Source organism: Meriones unguiculatus, chromosome 7, assembly GCF_030254825.1.
Source record: "Meriones unguiculatus strain TT.TT164.6M chromosome 7, Bangor_MerUng_6.1, whole genome shotgun sequence".
Taxonomy (NCBI): domain Eukaryota; kingdom Metazoa; phylum Chordata; class Mammalia; order Rodentia; family Muridae; genus Meriones; species Meriones unguiculatus.
Window position 1 is genome coordinate 33,876,747 of NC_083355.1, and position 19,722 is coordinate 33,896,468.

Here is a 19,722-nt window from a genome sequence, read left to right on the forward strand (position 1 = left end):
ATCCAGGACTATATTGTGAAGATGTTGTTTCAAAAACAAATAATTGTACAGTAAATATGTGACTTTGAGATCATCTTCTCCCATTCAGTTTTAATTTATGGAGGATCACCCCACAGTATAGATGGATCAAATACAGTTCACTGATTATAGAATGTTTTGGTTATTTCTCTTAGGGAGCTTTAAAAACACTTGCAGTGATCAACTGGTACATGATATAGGTTGATAATAAATTTTATTTTATTTTGAACAGTTACATATCATTGAAGTTGGTACACCACCCACAGGGAACCAACCTTTTCCAAAGAAGGCAGTGGATGTTTTCTTTCCTCCAGAAGCACAAAATGACTTTCCTGTCGCAATGCAGGTATTTCATTAAAATAAATGGATTTTTAAAAATCTCACCTTAAATGAACTCAAATCTTATTCTCAGTTGAAATGAATGGTGCTTAAAAGGATTACTAATAAAGCTTGGTAAAATAATGCTCTTACTTTTATGTAATAATTGGGTTATCTGAAGTTGTGAGAATTATGTTCGCTGTCTTACAGATTTCATCCATACTCTTGTGTTTTATGTTTGAGCTTGGGCTGTCCCACATTTAAACAAGTTATAATGAAGGAAACCTCAGTATTACTTTAGCATTTTCTTACAAGCTTCATGTCAAAGTTTCTTATAGAAAGTGTTCATTTCCTCTGTTCAGATCAGTGAAAAGCATGATGTGGTGTTCTTGATCACCAAGTATGGCTACATCCACCTGTATGACCTTGAGACTGGCACGTGCATCTACATGAACAGAATCAGCGGAGAAACCATCTTCGTTACTGCGCCTCACGAGGCCACAGCTGGAATCATAGGAGTCAACAGAAAGGGACAAGTAAGAAAATCTAACACATAATTAGCATTCTTATTTTTCTTTCAGAAAGTTATTTTGTAAATTAGAAAAGAGTTCATATTTTGGGAAAGGCAAAGAGAAAAAAATGAGGTGAAGGTCAAAGGACATAAAATAGCATATGTAAAATTAACAGGTTCTATTCAGTATGAAGATTAAAGCTAATGAAATTGTATTAGGATTTGTGTGTGTGGTGTGTGCATGTCAGGGGTTGGTAGCAGCTGTCTCTGTTATTTTTCTCCCTTAGAAAAGAAAAGATTTATTTTATGTGTCTCGAGTGTTTTTCCTGCACATATGTGCACTGTGTAATATGCTGTAGCTATGGAGGTCACAAGAGGGCATCAGGTCCCCTGAGTTACAGGGTTGTGAGCCACTGCGTGGGTGCTGGGAACCACACCCAGGTCCTCTGCAAGAGCAACACGTTCTCTTGCTGCTGAGCTGCCTCTCCAGCCCCTACTCCACTTTAGTTTTCTGAGAAAAGGTTTTTTTTTTTTTAAAGATTCATTTATTATGTGTACAATGTTGTGTTTGCATGTGCACCTGCACACCAGAAGAGGGCACCAGATTTCATTTTAGATGGTTGTGAGCCACCATGTGGTTGTTGGGAATTGAATGCATGACTTCTGGAAGAGCAGCCAGTGCTCTTAACAGAAGAGCCATCTCTCCAAGCCCGAGAAAAGGTGTTTTTTGTTTTTGTTTTTGTTTATTTTTTTACTGTGAATTGAGCCATTTTCTCAGCCTCCGGGATTTAAAAATAAAAGAAATAAAATTTAACTGTTCTTTAATAAACTAAACAAAACTTCATGTGAGGGTCAGCAGGGTGGCTCAGCTGGTAAAGATGCTTGTCACCAAACCTGATGAGCCTGATTTCAAGCCCCAGAACTTGAATGTTAGAAGGAAAGAGACTCTTGCATGTTTTCCTCTGACCTCCATATTTGCACTGTAACGGGGGCATACACATACATGCATACTTTCAAAACACAAATGTGTATACACATGTAATACAAATAAATGTAGTTTTAAAAGATAAAATGTGATTTTAGTTTTCTTTACTATGACCATTTCGCTGTTTATCATGTGACATCATTTCATAAATCTCAAATACACATAATAAAATTTATTTAGAAAGATTATTGGGGCCCAACAGGATAGCTCAGATGGTAGACATGCTTGTCATCAGACATGGTGACCTGAATTTGTTTGTATGTGTGCACACATACACACATGCTAAATAAATATAATTTAAACAAAAAAGATTGTTATATAGAATCCAGCATAGTTCACACCTTTAATCCCCTTTAATTTCTGTGAGTTAGAGTCCAGCCAAGGTTATACGGTGAAAACCTGTCTCAAAAATATAAAGCAAACAAAATACTAATTAGATAAGATAAAAAGGCTGTTGTTTAACTTGTATGTGCATTGACTTAGTTAATATTTATCTTGATCATCATTTTTAGAGCTAATAAATGACATGAATCAGTATTTAGTTTTTTTGTTATTTTATTTGGGTATCTTGCCTTCCTGTGTGTCTGTGTACTGTATGGGTGCCTGGTGCCTGTGGGGTTAAGAGGAGGTCATTAGGGCCCTGGGGCTTGAGTAACACATGGTTGGGAGCCACCATGTAGATGCTGGGAGTCAAACCATGGTGTTCTGGAAAAGCAACTAGCGCTCCTAGCCTATGGGCCAACTCTTCAGCACTTATTTTTAGTTTTTATATGAAATGTCATCTTTAAAACAAAAGTTTTATCACCAAAAAAGCATATGCATTACAGTATATATTGTAAAAATCTTCTTAGTAACTGTCTTATAATAATAACTGTTTGGTGTAGAGCCAGTTAGGTTCATAAATTTTTATTATCAAAAGAAGTAAATCGCTGGGAAAGAAAAACTGTTTTCAGTTACAAATTTGAGAAAGTCCTTTTTCTAGGGGTTTCTTTTCTGTTGTCTCTAAGACAGGATCCATCAGCTGTAGAGATACTGAATACTTAGTGTCAGAGGCCACAAGCTAAAGTTCCTATTGCAGTGTCTGGAAAGTTACCCATTTGGATAATACCATTCAATTGATATTAGCTGTTCTGAATTTGAGACATTTGATAACTCTTCAGTGAGTTGTTCTCATTCTGCGAGAGTATAGTATTAAAATTAAGAAAAAAATTCTACCACAAAGAATTTCATTTTCTCTGAAGTTTAAAATTTTAATAGTTAGTATTTTATTGGTTTTGTCATTTACTGGTTTTCCTCCAGATTAGTATTCTTCCCAGAAGTAAATGTTTCTCATTTCTTTGAAAAGTGATGTTTATGATAAGATAATTTTGTCTCATACCTCAGCTCCAGGTCACTGGTCTGCTTTAAGAAAGGGGCTTATCTTTGATCATATCTCTAGCACCACCCAAAGGTGATTTTGAAATTAAGTGGCTCTCATCCCTATTCAGTTCTATGTGACTCTCATGGGGAGAAAAAAAAATCAAGAATAAATTAGGGGTGATTTGATAAGCAGGAGTTATGGAGCCTTGAGGGCTTCCTTCTCTTGGCTACTGTGTTGATGGTAGAGGTAATGCTTAACTTAGAGCTCCTTCTGTATTTTTAGGTTCTGCAAGATATCATGGTAGCAAAACAAGCAAGTGTCAGAATAATCAGTTACCTTCTAACTTAGTCTAAGCAAATTTAACACAGTGCAACTATTCTCTAATCATTAAATTGCAGGTTCTGTCAGTTTGTGTGGAAGAAGAAAACATAATTCCTTACATCACCAATGTTTTACAAAATCCTGATTTGGCTCTGAGAATGGCTGTGCGGAACAACTTAGCTGGTGCTGAAGAACTCTTTGCCCGGAAATTTAATGCTCTTTTTGCCCAGGGAAACTACTCAGAAGCTGCAAAGGTGGCTGCTAATGCACCCAAGGTAACTAGTTAGGAAACTGAAGTTGCATTCTGTGTTTCTGATACTGCTGGAAGAGGAACCAACTCTGTAAGAGGAACTGACTGCTTTTCAGTTACATTTTTCCTTTAATAGAATATGCCAATTCTCATTGTGTCTAGTTCGTGTTTAAAAACCCAGAATCTTAGAAGGAATATAAATCTATAGACCTGAGGTAGATGTAGGTCCGTCTATGTCCAGTTACTAAAGTACAACACTGTCTGTAAGTTGATGGTTGTCTATTTTAAATTGAAAAGTTAATCACTAAATCAGTGCTCGTAAATTAATAGTCTATAGAGCTGTCAGAAAATGAGCCAAATTTATTCCCATAGGCCTTTACATTGGTTTATGTTGAACTGAATTGATACCTTGCATTCCTAACCAGTGTTAATTATAAAATTTATATTTAATTGAACTTGATTTAATGACTAGTGGTTACTATTTCATGATTGTGCTTATCCTTTTTTCACTTAAATTTTTTTTTATTTTTCACATTATAATATAATGACATCATTTTCCTCTTACTGTTTTTTTCTTACAAACTTTGTCTTGTACCCCTCCTTGCTCTCTTTGAAATTCATGATCTTTTCAGTAGTTGTTTACCCCATATATATATATAAATATATTCCTAAATGCATAAATATAACCTGACCAGTCTGTGGTCCTGCTTACATGTATATGTTTTCTTGGCTGACCGTTAGATAACCAGTTGGTGTGCTCTTCCCCGGGGAAGACTTTGTGCTTATTATTTCGTGCATTGACATAATTAATTACCTTGGCAAGTTTCTGATTTTGAGTAATTTTGTGTCATTGAACCAGAGATGTGACAGACTTTTATTGGTAAATATTTGAAATGTGGAATTAATAGGTCAACCTGTGCAGTTCAGATTGACCTAAGGGACATGAAGAGTTCGTAGTGTGATTGGGTCACTGAGGAGTCTAACGTTTCTTTTCTTAAAGGGAATTCTTCGTACTCCAGATACTATCCGTCGATTCCAGAGTGTCCCAGCTCAGCCAGGTCAAACTTCACCTCTACTTCAGTACTTTGGAATCCTTTTGGACCAGGGTCAGCTGAACAAATACGAGTCCTTAGAGTTGTGTAGACCTGTCCTTCAGCAAGGGCGGAAGCAACTTTTGGAGAAATGGCTGAAAGAAGATAAGGTACTTTAAATTTATATTATCATAATTTTCTTTTGATTAAGTACCATGTTAGCAAGTTAAAATTGTTGGTTTCCACCAAAGTATCCCATCTGTTAATTTGTTGTTGTGGAAAATAAAACAAGAACAGACCTTGGCGTTTTAAAACATGATCCAGGATTTTTGCTTAGTAATTATAACTACTAGGCTAGAACTGAGTTACTGATCTTTTGGCCTTGGGAAAATTTCGTATGAGAAACTTACCTCGTTGTATAGGCATATTTGTCAGTGTATTTGACGTTTGTCACTTGGTATGAGTGCCCAGTAATTCCCAGTAGTTCCCGCTATTTCTCCTTTTTCTTTGTAAGAATTTCTAAACTATCATCAACATCATAGTTTTATGCTGGTAAACATACTTGGGTATGCAAGAACATGTTATATAAAATGTTAGATCACACAGATGCTTACAAGGCAGCCAAGCTGGCTGTATTTGGTGTTGTGAGGCTTTGTTTGACAGTGATTTTCACTGAATGTTAAGTGGTGTTACATGAAAAAGTATTTAAAAGGTTCCAAATAGGAGCCTTTTGTGAAAAATATTTACTACCTTACTGTGCTGTAGAATTTCTTTGTGTTCTATATTCAGCACTTTTTCTTTATACTGTTTTGCAGAGCACATTTTTATATAGAAGAATGAAAAACAAACCATAAATATTATTTGTAGGTCAAACAACTTTTAAGCAATTTATAATTATTCTTTTTATACAATTACACAAAAAAGCCTTCCTGCCTAAAGTAACAGTATTGAGCTGCCACATTTTATGCTTTGTGAAGATCTGAGATAGCGCCCTTGTAAGCTACTCAAAAAAGATACTTAAGCTTGCAACAGCAGCTTGTATTGGTAGTGTTGGTACATTCCAGAGTCTAAGTTCCTGTTTCTTAACCTATCTTCTGCTAGTCTTGTCTTACAGGGTACTAGAGGATAGTACTTCAGACTTGAGAGGCTTGGTACATACCAAAGAAAAGCCAAGCTAACACACTTGACAGCTGTTCCAATTGGATAAGATAACAGGATGGGAACAGCCAGGATAACTGAGTTGACCTATGTAATAGGGTATTAACTTTTTGAATGTCATTACCTTTTGTTGGAAGTCATATGGGACTCATTGTAAGATTGGTTCATTGTCCATTAGTTAGCATGTTCAGTTAAAATGTATAAATTGATAGAACCTCTTTGAACAGTGAGCCCTAAGGGCTCTTGTTTTTACAAAGTTACCACTGGGCCTCGAGAGATGGCTCACTTCTTGGAGAGAATCCAAGTTAAATTCCCAGCACAAATGTCAGACAGCTCATAACTACCTATAACTTCCAGGGTAACCTGACAGCCAGACCTGTGTAGTTTCTGGCATTCATGTGTGTGTGTGTATACACAGTATACATAATTAGCACCCTAAAGGCAGAAGCGGGCAGAATGAATTTGAGGCCAACTTGATCTTCATAATGAGACTTTGTGCAACAATGTCCCCCGAAAAAAAGGAAAGAAAAAGTGGAAAAATTGAAATTTGGATTGGGGATATGGGTTAGAGGTAGAGCACTAACTTCTTTAGGAGATATAAGGCCGTAAGTTCAATTATCAAAACTGTAAAAAAGAAAAAGAAAAAAGTAGAAAAGCATGCATGCAAAGCAGAACTTATAGGAAACTAATTTGAAGAGGTGTCTGCTGTATACTACCTGGAAATTGTAAAATTTCTATCTGTTTGACTTTGTAAATTTATTGTCTTGCCTTACCATTTCAAATCCTAAAATTAAAAAAGAAATACAATTTACGGATCTTAGGCTCTTGAAATGTAAAGGTTATATCCTAGTTTAAAATTTATCTCTATAGTTGTGCAATAATCCCTAAGTAAATAAGAGTCATTGGCTCACTTTCTACAATTAGTTGATTTACTTATGTAGATACAATATCTCCATTTGTGGCTCAGGCAGGTCTTGAACTCCCAAATGTTAACATTACAGGCCAGTTGTTGATTTTCATTGACAATACTGCATCACAAGTTGCATTATGGGGCTAAAGACATAGCTTAGAAGTTCATTCAGAGCCTGTATTTCTCTTCCGGAGGACCCGAGTTTGGTTTTTAGTACTCATGTCATAGAGCTCACAACCACCTCTGATTCCTGTTCCAGGGCACCTGATGCCAGATCTTAGTCTTCTGGTCTCTGTGGGCACACAGACAAATAGAAAAAGCGATCACATTGTTTTTCAAAACTTGGCTGTAACATTTGAATGTCTTAGTTAGATGTGTAAGATTCTACTATTTAAAAAGATACATGCTTAACAAAGTGGTAGAAAATACCTAAAAGCAAAAGCTCAGTGGGCTAAAAGCAAAATCCTAGTTCAAGGAGGAATTCTGGAGAATTATACACAGCCATTACTGTGAATATAGGATCGAGAGTTAACCAATCATAAACCCTGCATATTTATATTTTTAGAAAATGAATATCTTCTATCTGAGTTATATTTATAGGAAAATGTTCTCAACTGCTCATTTATAAAACAGCTATTGGGTCACTAACCAAATTCTTTTTCTTTCGGGCAGCTGGAATGTTCTGAAGAACTGGGTGATCTTGTAAAATCTGTGGATCCAACATTGGCGCTTAGTGTGTACCTCAGGGCCAACGTTCCAAATAAAGTCATACAGTGCTTTGCAGAGACAGGTCAAGTCCAGAAGATTGTTTTGTATGCTAAAAAAGTGAGTTCAGTCTAACAAATTATCAACACAAATGCATTAAAAAAGACTTTTGAGAGAAATTTGCCTTAATTTGCCTCATTTTTATTGGTGAATTGTGAACTACTTGGAAAAGCACAAAAATTTTTTCTTAACTGTTATTTTGTAGAGTCCATACCCAGTGTTATACATGAAAGCAAAGACACATCTAAGATAGCAGAGGCATTTTACACATTTGTTAGTACAGCTTTTGAAATTGTCATTCATTGACAATATAATTATTTCATGTAGGCAATTATGTCATCACAAAGGTCTTATTGAATGTCTTCAGTTATAAAGTTTTATACTCACTGGTAGTGCTCTGTTAATATTTTATTATAGAAAACACTTTAAATGCTTTGCAAATGAAACTTTAGGAAGTGACTGAAGTCTGTCTATTTGTAGGTTGGATATACTCCAGACTGGATCTTTCTCCTGAGAAATGTGATGCGTATCAGTCCAGATCAAGGACAGCAGTTTGCGCAAATGTTAGTTCAGGACGAAGAGCCTCTTGCTGATATCACACAGGTAATGAATGGCATTTTAAAACTCTGGCTCATAGAGTTGAAGCTTATGGAAGTCTGACTTTTACACACTTTCAGAAGAATAAATTAAACTTTCAGCTGACAGAAATGGCACTTACATATGCCTGAATAGATAAACCTGAGTATCTTACCAAAACATACTGTGGAAGAATAAGCAGTAAGATACCATCTATAAACAGTTTAAGAAGTCTAAATGTTTACTATTTTGTGTCTGTTAATGCAGCACAGGTGTGCCGTGGCATGTGCGAGGAGATAGAGAACAGCCTGTGATAGTTGTTCTTTTTGCAGCCTGGTTGCATTCAGATAATCAGGCCTGCATATTAGCACTGAGCTGTTTCACTTTATACTTTTCATAAATTAAAAAAAAAAAGTTTTATTTTAAAACAGTAAATATTAAGGATATGTGAAAATGGACTACTTGATCTTGGCCAAAGCTCAAAGGCCAAAAATGATACATACGAATGATAGAACACAAACAGTGCTGGCTGCCACTGGTGGGGGAGGGGCGGATAGAGTGTGTAAGCCAGTTTTTCATATTGTGAAGCCTTTGATTTTTTTTTTAACCATAACTCAAAGTAATTGCGCTTTCAATAACTTTTTAGTTTGAGTTTGTTGAGAGACAGAATCTTCTTATGTAGCTCTCTAAACGGGGAATTTTTGTGTAGAGAGGCTTGCCTGGAACTTCCTACAGCAGTCTCCTAAGTATTGACATTTATAGGTGTGAGCTGGCATACCCATCACCTGGTTTATGAATTTAAGTTTTTAAAATGATATTCTTTAAATGTGGTGTTTGGGGGTCTGAAGAGATGGCTCAGCAATGTGGAGCCCTTGTTGCTCTTGCAGGGGACTCAAGTTTGATTCCCAGCACCCATATGGTGGCTTACAGACGTCCTCATTCTAGTTCCAGGGGAATGTGGTCTTCTGGACTCTTTTAGCACCAGGCATGCATATGATACACATGCATTCATGCATGTAAAAGCTCTTGTGGTATACTCACACATAGGTGATATACTCATACCTATAAAGTAAATAAACATTAAAAAACTTAAAAATAAGTAAACGTCATATATGTTCTTTGCATTTTTATACATAAAAGATCATGATGATTTCATGTATGTGTTGTCAATAATGTTTTGGAAAATTTTAAATGAATTTTATTAGTATAAAAAATAGAGCTTTAGCATGACTTTTTTCATTCATACACATTGTTCATATTTTCCCCAACACTGATCATTTTTTGGTCCTACTGCTCCTCCCCTTCAGTAATATCTTCTGATTTTTCTCTTTTAATAGATTGTGGATGTCTTTATGGAATACAATCTAATCCAACAATGTACTGCCTTCTTACTTGATGCTTTGAAGAATAATCGCCCCTCTGAAGGTCCCTTACAGACGCGGTTGCTTGAGATGAACCTTATGCATGCGCCTCAAGTATGTGTTGTTGTCTTAGTTAGGGGATCTATTTCTGTGATAAACAACGTGACCAAAAGTCACTTGGGGAGGAAAGGGTTGATTTTATCTTAAAACTCTTCACTGCATTACTTGGGGAAGTCAGGAATCTGGAGGCAGAAACTGAAGCAGAGGCTGTGGAGGAACACTGCTCATTTTATAACCTCAGCCTGCTTTCTTCAGTAACCCAGGACTACCTGTCCAAAGATGGCCTCATCATTGGTCAAGAAACACCTTACAGACTTGCCTATAAGCAGTCTGTTAGAGCCAGTTTCAAAACTGAGGTTCCCGCTTTCCAAATGACCCAAGCCTGTGTCAAGTCGACATAAAATCTAGCCAGCTGCTTTTTAGTTGTGCTTCCAATGCTGTTCTTGTGATTGATTGTACAAAAGTTGACAGATGTCACTCAAGAGTTTTGAGGTGTTTATTTTCTTTCTGTTTGTTTGTTTGTTTCCCTCTCTCTCTCTCTCTCTCCCTCTCCCCCTTTCTCCCTCCTTCCTCTCTTTCCTCCCTCCCTTCCTCCCTCCCTCCCTTCCTTCTTTTTTTTTTCTTTTTTTGGTTTTTCGAGGTGGGTTTCTCTGTGTAGCCTTGGCTGTCCTAGACTAGGCTGGCCTGACAGCGATTCACCTGCTTCTGCCTCCTGAGTGCTGGGATTAAAGGCGGTGCGCCACCACATCCGGCTCGAGATGTTTATTTCTTTTAGTTAGTGTTCACTGATACTTTCTTTTATCTATTCAGTATTGAATCTCAATGTATTCTCAGGGTTTTAGTGCATGCTGATGTAAAGGAGAAGGAAAAACAAGCTCATCCTGTTTGTGGTTTTCTAGGTTGCAGATGCCATTCTAGGGAATCAGATGTTCACCCACTATGACCGGGCTCATATTGCCCAGCTGTGTGAAAAGGCGGGCCTGTTGCAGCGTGCATTGGAACACTTCACTGATTTGTATGACATAAAACGGGCGGTTGTTCATACCCACCTTCTTAACCCTGAGGTATTTTTTTCTTGTCTGTTGTGATTAATTAGTGTGTTGGCACTAGGTGATAGTAAATTATTAATTAATTAATTTTTTTCCCTCTAGTGGCTAGTGAATTACTTTGGGTCGTTATCAGTTGAAGATTCCTTAGAATGTCTCAGAGCCATGCTGTCTGCTAATATTCGTCAAAATCTACAGATCTGTGTTCAAGTGGCTTCTAAATACCATGAACAGCTGTCAACTCAGTCTCTGATTGAACTCTTTGAATCATTCAAGAGTTTTGAAGGTAATTAGGAAGTCAGAGTTCTTGGTAATCAAGAGAGGTACTTGTAATCAGGGTGCTGGATATTGTCTTTCTTGAAAACATTTTAGTGGGACGTGGCCTCAGTGTACGGGATCCTGGGGATTACAGTGTAGAAGAACACCTGCTTGGATATTTTTATAAATGAATTGAAGGCAGGATTTGGAGATGAAGTATGTGTTGTCCTTTGTGTTAGTTGTATAAAATGAACATACTGATGACTAATTACAGTAGTACTGGAAGCAGAGATCTGGCTCAAATGATTCTCATAAGGGCATTTTGTGCCTCATTAACCCAGCAGTGCTTCTCTGCCTTGGTCCTGTGGTGCTTCTACTGTGATTGCTCACTGTGTGGCAGCTGCAGAAGTAGCAGGGCCTTCAGCTTCTGCCACTAAGTCACAGCAGGAACATCAGTTCTACAGATGGTGCTTACTTAACTACTTGTTAGGTGGCTCTTAGGATCGCTAGCGAAATCCTGGTGCCTCCTTGACATTTTTTTCTTTGTAGTGTCAGTGCTGTAGATAAGGGCTAGGGTATGAGAATCTGTAAGTTCCGTTGGGTTTTGTGTGCTAACAAAATGTTGAACTTCAGCACAGTAGTTGCTGGCCACAGATAGTTATTTACATTTTAATTAAAGAATTAAAATATAACTTAACATTTCTATAGACAGTTTAGCTGCACTTGAGGTGAGGTTTGTGGCTGAAGTAGATAGTATAGGTGTAAGAAACTCTCACCACTGCTGAGAGTCTGTGGACAGCACTGCACTAAATTCTGTTGAACCTGCTTTTACAGGTCTTTCCTTATTTGCATGTGGAAAAACATTGCTGTTTAAAGTCTCTCATGGAATGTGGTGTAATAATTTCCTTTGCTATTGAGTGGGTGCTCCTTACTATTTGAAAACTTATGAGCCAGGTGTAGTAGCCGCTTTGCTGTATTTCAGAAGAATGAAGCAGAAGGGTCACCAGTTGAAGGACAACCTGAAGTATATAGTGAAATTCTCTCAGAAAACATGGAAAGATGCTTTTAAACAGAATTTTGAGTTCTGAAGGGATTGAAACTTAGGTCTATTCTATTGAACTGGTTTCTAGATTAATTTTTATTCTTACTGAACTTTTTAAGCAGCCAACTTATATTAGGAATATTTATTGTAACAATGAATTCTAATTTTTAGTTCTTAATTTTTAGTTCTGTCATTCTCAAAAGTGTTCATATACCCAGGCTTTAATGGCACATGCTTTTAATCTCAGCACTTTGGCGTCAGAGGCAGGAGGATCTCTGTGAGTTTGAGGCCAGTCTGGCTTATATAGCAAAATTCAGGACAGCCAGGGCTACATAGAGACACCCTGTCTCAAAAATAAAATAGGCTAGCCAGGGCTACATAGTGAGACCCTGTCTCCAGACAGACAAGAGAGTGTGCCTATGTTGTTTAATTTCAGTTTTTGTTTTTGTTTGTTTCCTTAAGGTCTCTTTTATTTTCTGGGGTCCATTGTTAACTTTAGTCAGGACCCAGATGTGCACTTTAAATATATTCAGGCGGCTTGCAAGACTGGACAGATCAAAGAAGTGGAAAGAATCTGCAGAGAAAGCAACTGTTATGATCCAGAACGAGTCAAGAATTTCCTTAAGGTAAGTGGCTTTGAGCTCCAAGCTCTGGAGGACTCATGGTCAGAAGGTCTAAACGGGTTCAGTTATGCTTGAAAATATTTTCCTTACTTCTGAAAATCTTAGCAATCACAAATTCTGTGCTGGGGTGTGGTTTGGTTTTTCTTTTTTTTTTTTTTTTCCTTTTCTAAACTAATACTCTGTGGTTTTTTAAGAAATAAGGAAATCAGTAAGTAGTACTTAAAAACAACCATTTGTTTAAAAAGAAGAAAAAAGTTTCATTTTCAGAGAACTTTCTTTCTCTCTTTGCTTTCTCTCTCTTTCTCTTTTTAATTTTCAAAAGACAGACTTTGTAGGGGGAGGGGAGACAAGATCTCACAATATATAGCCCTGGCTGTCCTGGACTTCACTATGTCAACCAGTCTGTACTTAGACTCAAAGAGATCCGTTTGCTTTCTGAGTGCAGGGATTAAAGTTGTGTGCCACTATGACTGGTTTAAAAGAAAAAACACTTTCTTAAAGTTGTTCTTGATAGCATTTCAGAATACTTAGCTCTTTCCCTGTAATCCTTGTATTTGGGAGGCAGAGACAGAAGAGTCAAGGCTACATAGTGAGATCCTGTCTCAAAAGGGAGTAGAGGGAGGAGGTGATCACACTGACCTTTAGTTCTTTGAATGCTTTGATTCTTATTCTTCTTCTTCTTCTTCTTCTTCTTCTTCTTCTTCTTCTTCTTCTTCTTCTTCTTCTTCTTCTTCTCCTCTTCCTCCTCCTCCTCCTCCTCCTCCTCCTCCTCCTCCTCCTCCTCCTCCTCCTTCTCTTCTTCTCCTTCTCCTTCTTTTTTTTTGTTTTTCTTTCCTCCTCCTCCTTCTTTAAAAAGTTTTGTCTGGGGAGAGGGATGTGCATAAGAGATAGTTGTTTCTTTCCATCATGTAAGTCCCAAGGATCAAACTCAGATCATCACACTTGGCAGCAAGCACCCTTACAATTGAGCAATGTTACATATCATCCTTCCATTTTGTTTGTTTGTTTGTTTGTTTTGTCTTTTGAGATATACTCTCACTTTGCAATACCTAGGCTGGCCTTGACTTCATAATAATTCTGCCTCATCCTGCATCATTATCATGCGTCGTTCTTTTCTTAGGTTTCTTTTACTTTATGCTTTTATTATTTTTTTTTAGCATGCTTTCATTTTGTATTGGTAATGGTGTTCTTGTGTCCAGGAAAGCATGTGGAGGTCAGAGGTCAACTCTTGGAAGTCAGTTCTTTTTTGCATTATGTGGGTCCAGGGTCTAGAACTCAGAATGTTAGTTTCCGTGGCAAGCTACTGAGCCATTTTGCCAGCCTCTGTCTGACCTGATGTTTTTTATTTTTTCACTTTACCTTCGGTATCATTTTCAGGATCCTTTATTGTAGGTCTAGCAAACATCTAAGTTTACTTCTAGCAGCAAACCTGCCTCAATCCAGAAAAGAAATGTTAATCATTTATAATTCATAAATCAAGTGCCGTTAAGACACTTTGGACACATGACGTTGGCACATGCCTGTAATCCCAGCACTCTGGAAAGCAGAGGCAGGCAGATCTCTGAATTCAAGGCCAGCCTGGTTTACAAAGAGAGTCCAGAACAGCCAAGGCTACACAGAGAAACCCTGTATTTTAAAAGAAACTGTTAGAGAGGTGGCTCAGCCGGTTAAGAGCACTGGTTGCTCTTCCAGAGGTTCTGAGTTCAATTCCCAACTACCTACATGGTGGCTCACAACAATCTATAGTGAGATCTGGTGCCCTCTTCTGGCGTGTAGGTGTACATGCAGGCAGAACACTACATAAATAATAAATCTCTAAAAACAAGCAAACAAAAAAGACCACCTGTGCTGGAGTGAAGAGTAATGTCTTAAAGAATCCTAAGTTTTAGGGTGTGGTTAAGGTAGTTTGTTCAATACTTAACTTTGCTTGTTAGCAGTATTCTCGTACCATTTATTTTATGGGGAAAACCAAAAATTTGTAGCTATTTATGAAAGACCAGGAAAACTCTAAAACCCACAGAGTACCACTTGCCCGCTGTCAGATATATGAATTACTTTGTCTTCTGGGAGAATTTTAGATTGAGCGCAAAACCATTATTACATGAAAATTGCATTTCCTGCCTCTCTTTATCTAATATCACTTGGAGATAGTTATAGCTTTATTGGCTGGTATTCTTTTGAGTTTATCTGTGCTCCGTATTACATAGCCATACCCATAGGGGTATTTATGTAGCCAAATAGTCATAATGCTGAAATTGTCTTACATTATAGAGTGAAAGATAAACTTTCCCCAATGTCTATAACTTTATAAGTCACAACTTAGCCCACAGGACTTTTCTGGGGAGCTTAGCTAGCATGATAATGTTGAAAGTCTAACTTTCTAGGGTTCCCAAGAAACTTGCCAAATGCAAGGAATTGTTGGTCCGTATGCTAATGCACTCACCCCTACACCATCTCACAGGACAAAGCTCACTTCTTCTGAGTATCATCACTGTGTGGGGGTGGGGGTGTATGTATGTATATATGTATATATGGTATACATATATAATACTAGATTCTTAGTTGATTTTTTTTTTGGTAGTTAAACTTCTATTTTCTTATAATTTTTTCAGCTTGTAATACCAGTCCTCAGGAGCCTAAGGCAGAAAGATAATGAGTCCAATGATAGCATGAGCATCATATTGAGATAATGTCTGGAAAAAAAACCCCACCCTGTAAGGTCCTAGACTGTTAGTCGGTAGCCCAACACTATCCTACCCAGGTTTCTTGATTAGCACCTAAAGAAAGGTTAATGTACGCTTAAACAATGTTGTTAGCCACTTATTAAGAGTGTGGCTCTGTGGCTCCTTAAACTGTGGAACTGTTTCAGATCCACTATATACTTCTTTCTTCATTTATCTTTATATCATGCTTTGTCTCTTGGAACTGCCTCAGTCTCCCTGGATCACTGTTCTACCTTCCCTGGCCCTTGGCTTTTGGAAGCTTGACATATGCCCTGGACCGTTTTTTTCTCTGAGACCTCCATGACTTGCTCCTTGACCTTCAGCTTTCTGATCAAATGTCATGAGAGGTTTTTCTCAAGTTACTGGACCTAAAATAGAAACTGCTCTGGCTAGGGAACTAGCTCATTCGGTAAAGTGCATCCCACGGAAGCGTGAGGGCCTAAGGTAGAGTCCAGAACCCGGTAAAAATGTTCAATGTGGTGCCTCATGTTTGTAACCCTTGGTGATTTCTTGGTGAGCTCTCAGCCAGTAAAAAGTCTGTCTTAAATAAGGTCAACAATGTTCCTGAGGAATGACACCTGGGGTCATAGGCAAACAATCAAATCTGTACCCAGTTCGTGCTCAGGTGTCATATTCATTGTAATATCCTCTGCTGTGCAAAAACCCTTGTTTTTTTTCCCATTCTGAGGCAGTTTCCTTGAGACACAGGACTGCAAACAATCAAATCTGTACCCAGTTCGTGCTCAGGTGTCATATTCATTGTAATATCCTCTGCTGTGCAAAAACCCTTGTTTTTTTTTCCCACTCTGAGGCAGTTTCCTTGAGACACAGGACTGCCTGCTTAAGAGCCTGATACTCAGCAAGTAGGTGTTAAATTTGTGTGTAGAAAACCTCTATCTGTATTTACACAATTCCAGTTTTTATATTTAAGTGGCTGCTAACAATAATGGTTAATAGCTTAGTGAGTATTTTAAAGTGTCTGGGTAGCCTGGGGCTGAAGAGAGGGCTCACCAGTTAACAGCACGTGCTGCCTTTGCAAGGACTTACATTCAGTTCCCAGCACCTACGTGTGTGGTTGCTCACAAACTACCTGTGACCCCAGGGCAGCCAGTGCTTCTGGCCCTTGTAAGCTCTTGTATTCATGTGCATATCACCATACACATAATTTAAAATAAGTATTTAGCAATGTATAGTATTAATTTTATGCATGAACTGTTGTGAAGGTTTAGACGAACAGGAAGGCACCATAGTTCTAGTCAAGAATGAAATAGCTATGTCATCTGCTTGCATGTTTTTCCAGTAAGTGATAAAGCTTGTGCTTTATGTGCACAGAAGACTCATGTGATCCACTGACTTTTTAATGTTTATTTAGGAGGAAAAATTGGCCTGGAAACTTTTAATTTGTAGAAGCAGATATCCTTTCTAGAAATGACTGTAACAGCTGTCAGTATAGTATCTTCAGGTTTGAAATAAGTGCTCACACCCTAGGACTTTCCTCAGTGCACAGCCTGCACTTGGACGTTTACAGCCATTTTACAGCTATTCTGTGTCGCTCGTAGACTTCTCTGAACCTTTCATGGATTAATCTTTGTGTGGCTGATAATTTTATGGCTGTAGCGTTATACTGGTGTGGCTATAGCCTAATCTTAAGAACCATTTTATTGTCTGATGTTGCTTAGTGGTGGAATACTTTTCTAGCCCAATCACCAGTACTGGGAGTTGGAGGGGGGGAATGGAAACAAACAAACAAACACATTTTATTCTAACCTTAAAAAGAAGTGCCTACCATTGGGGAAAGTCCATCCTGCTTAGCATCTATTTCCTTAGTCAACTCTTAGAGGAATCATTTATTAAGGAATGTGTCGCTGTGTATAAATGAATTCCTGATGGAAACTGTTGTTTTTTGTGCTGTACCTTATGTCTGTGGAATATAACAGGACATGTATCAGGTAATTGCCCCACACAGGTCTTACCCTTACCTACTTGTCTATAACATCTCTGTCAGTCTGTAAGTAGGACTGTAGCTTTGTCTTTGTACTGATAAAAAGCAATTGGCAATTTAAAGATGTCTTTTCTTTAAATTCTTTGGTGTGTTTAATTCATGGCCATAATCACAGTGTTCTTTGTAGACTTAAAAAATATAATTGATTATTAGAGGCTGGGTGTATTGATATTGTTAGAGCTTGGTATTGGGGGAAGGGGCTAGAAAATAAATCATTAGTTTGAAAGAAATGTGAGCATTCGTGCCACCAATGTGAGACTAATTACTAAATCAACTGCCAAATTCAGCTGAACTGTCTTTTATTGGCAAAAGCCCCGATGTAGTGACGATGCACTGGTGCTGGTGGCTCGCAGATCTTAATTTGTTAATTGTTTTATTAAGGATGTGTGGGAGGGGCTAGGTGTTTGGGGTGTGACTCTAAGCTTTACTTAGTAAAATGTAGTGAATGGGGAGCTGTACACCCACCTTTCGGGTCACTTGTTTCCTTTAACAGAAGAGCCAGGTTCGTTTGAGCCTCTCCTCTCAGCACAGAAATGATTCTCATTTTACTTAGTGCAAGGAGGAAATTGAAGTTTCTCTTTTTTTCCTTCTTCCCTTTTCAGGAGGCAAAACTAACAGATCAGTTGCCACTTATCATCGTCTGTGATCGATTTGACTTTGTCCATGACCTGGTGCTGTATTTGTATAGAAACAATCTTCAAAAGTATATAGAGATATATGTCCAGAAGGTAAATATTCTTATACTTAGATAATTAACTATATCACTACAGTATTCTGAATTCTTATCGAAAGTTTGGGGCTGGTAAGAACAGTCTGCTAGAGTAGCTTTTGGTGTTTTGGCTTTTTTTTTTCCCCCGGATCAATCTTTCCTTTGATTAAAATTTTATAACCATGCCAGAATATCAAGTGTGAGAACAGAACTTCTGTAGTCAAAGAAGTTGAAAAATCTAGGAACTAAACCCCAAATTGCATGTCTTAAACCATGTTAAATCAGGTGTGAGAAACTTTCTCTGTTAACTCCAAGATACTCCAGCCAGGCCCTGAGCCATAACTGAAGCTTTTACACTTAGTGATTTTCCATAGTCCTTTGCTGCTGGAGTCTTTGTGCTTCGGCATTTGCAGCAATTCTTGGGTAGAACTAATTAACCAAACCAACAAGGGAGACTAGGCAAGTGCTCCCACTGTGGGGTCGCTCTAGTGAGACTTCTGCCGAATTCCTTCAGGTGACTACAAACTTAGATTCAGAGTTTATTACTAAAAAGTTTATTCTTTAAAAAGAAATGGTCTTTGAGTTTTTAACTCAGTTTTGCTTATTAGTATAATGATGTTCTTTTTATTTTCTCTTTTTCAAACATAGGTAAATCCGAGCCGACTTCCCGTGGTTATTGGAGGATTGCTTGACGTTGACTGCTCTGAAGATGTTATTAAAAACTTGATTCTTGTTGTGAGAGGTCAATTCTCTACTGATGAGCTTGTTGCTGAAGTTGAAAAAAGAAACAGGTGTAGTACTGTTTTCCCCATTTTAACAAAGGAGTTTGCAGCTCCTGGAAATGTGTTAAATATTTGGAGTACAGCTGGTAGACTGTATGAAGCTCCTTAGCACATGGAGCAGAAGTCAAGGTGGCAGCCGGTGGGAATGGGACTCTAGCTTTCAGAGTTGAAAGGCTTTTCTCTGTTTCTTTCTGAAGTCTGATTGTGTTTGTAGTTATGAGACGATTGTGCTGTTTGTAATCTAGCGTATCTGGGTTTGATTTTTACTAGATTGAAGCTGCTTCTACCTTGGCTTGAGGCCAGGATTCATGAGGGCTGTGAGGAGCCTGCTACTCACAATGCATTAGCCAAAATATACATTGACAGTAATAACAACCCAGAGAGGTTTCTTCGTGAGAACCCCTATTACGACAGTCGTGTTGTCGGGAAGTACTGTGAGAAGAGAGACCCACATCTGGCTTGCGTTGCCTATGAGCGTGGCCAGTGTGATCTGGAACTCATCAATGTAAGTGCTGCTTGCTGAGTATAAAGCAGAGAGGTGTATGTACGTCTGTAACTAGTTGTATTTCCAATTAGCAAAGTTTGAGTTTCTGTATGATTTTAGTTAATATGGAGCAGTTTTGGATAGGTGGTACTTTTTTTAAACTTGGCATGGTGGCCCACACCTTTAATCCCAGCATTTGGGAATCAGAGGGAGGTGGATGTCTGTGAGTTTAAGGCCAGCTTGGTCTACGGAGCTAGTCCATGATAGGAAAGGCTACACAAAGAAACCTTGTCTCAAAAAAACCAAGAAAAGGAAAAAAAAATTTTTTTTTAAATAGTAACCCTCAGTCTGTATAGGCTCTTTCCTGATTGACACAGTGACCCGTTACTGCTGCTTGTGTTCTTGTCCATTGTCATGCAGACCTGAACA

At 38.0% G+C, this 19,722-nt stretch overlaps 1 protein-coding gene across 2 annotated transcripts in view; it reads left to right on the top strand.

Annotated features, from left to right (window-relative positions):
• Cltc (clathrin heavy chain) overlaps nt 1-19,722 on the top strand; it is a 62,432-nt gene that overhangs the window by 26,145 nt on the left and 16,565 nt on the right. For both annotated transcript variants that reach the window (XM_060387058.1, XM_021626636.2), the window contains exons 5-17: nt 251-364; nt 699-872; nt 3,591-3,788; nt 4,764-4,964; nt 7,535-7,687; nt 8,108-8,230; nt 9,541-9,678; nt 10,524-10,688; nt 10,776-10,956; nt 12,433-12,596; nt 17,921-18,046; nt 18,676-18,818; nt 19,080-19,314. In XM_060387058.1, coding sequence (XP_060243041.1) covers nt 251-364; nt 699-872; nt 3,591-3,788; nt 4,764-4,964; nt 7,535-7,687; nt 8,108-8,230; nt 9,541-9,678; nt 10,524-10,688; nt 10,776-10,956; nt 12,433-12,596; nt 17,921-18,046; nt 18,676-18,818; nt 19,080-19,314 — 2,115 coding nt within the window. The remainder of the gene's footprint in view (nt 1-250; nt 365-698; nt 873-3,590; nt 3,789-4,763; nt 4,965-7,534; nt 7,688-8,107; nt 8,231-9,540; nt 9,679-10,523; nt 10,689-10,775; nt 10,957-12,432; nt 12,597-17,920; nt 18,047-18,675; nt 18,819-19,079; nt 19,315-19,722) is intronic.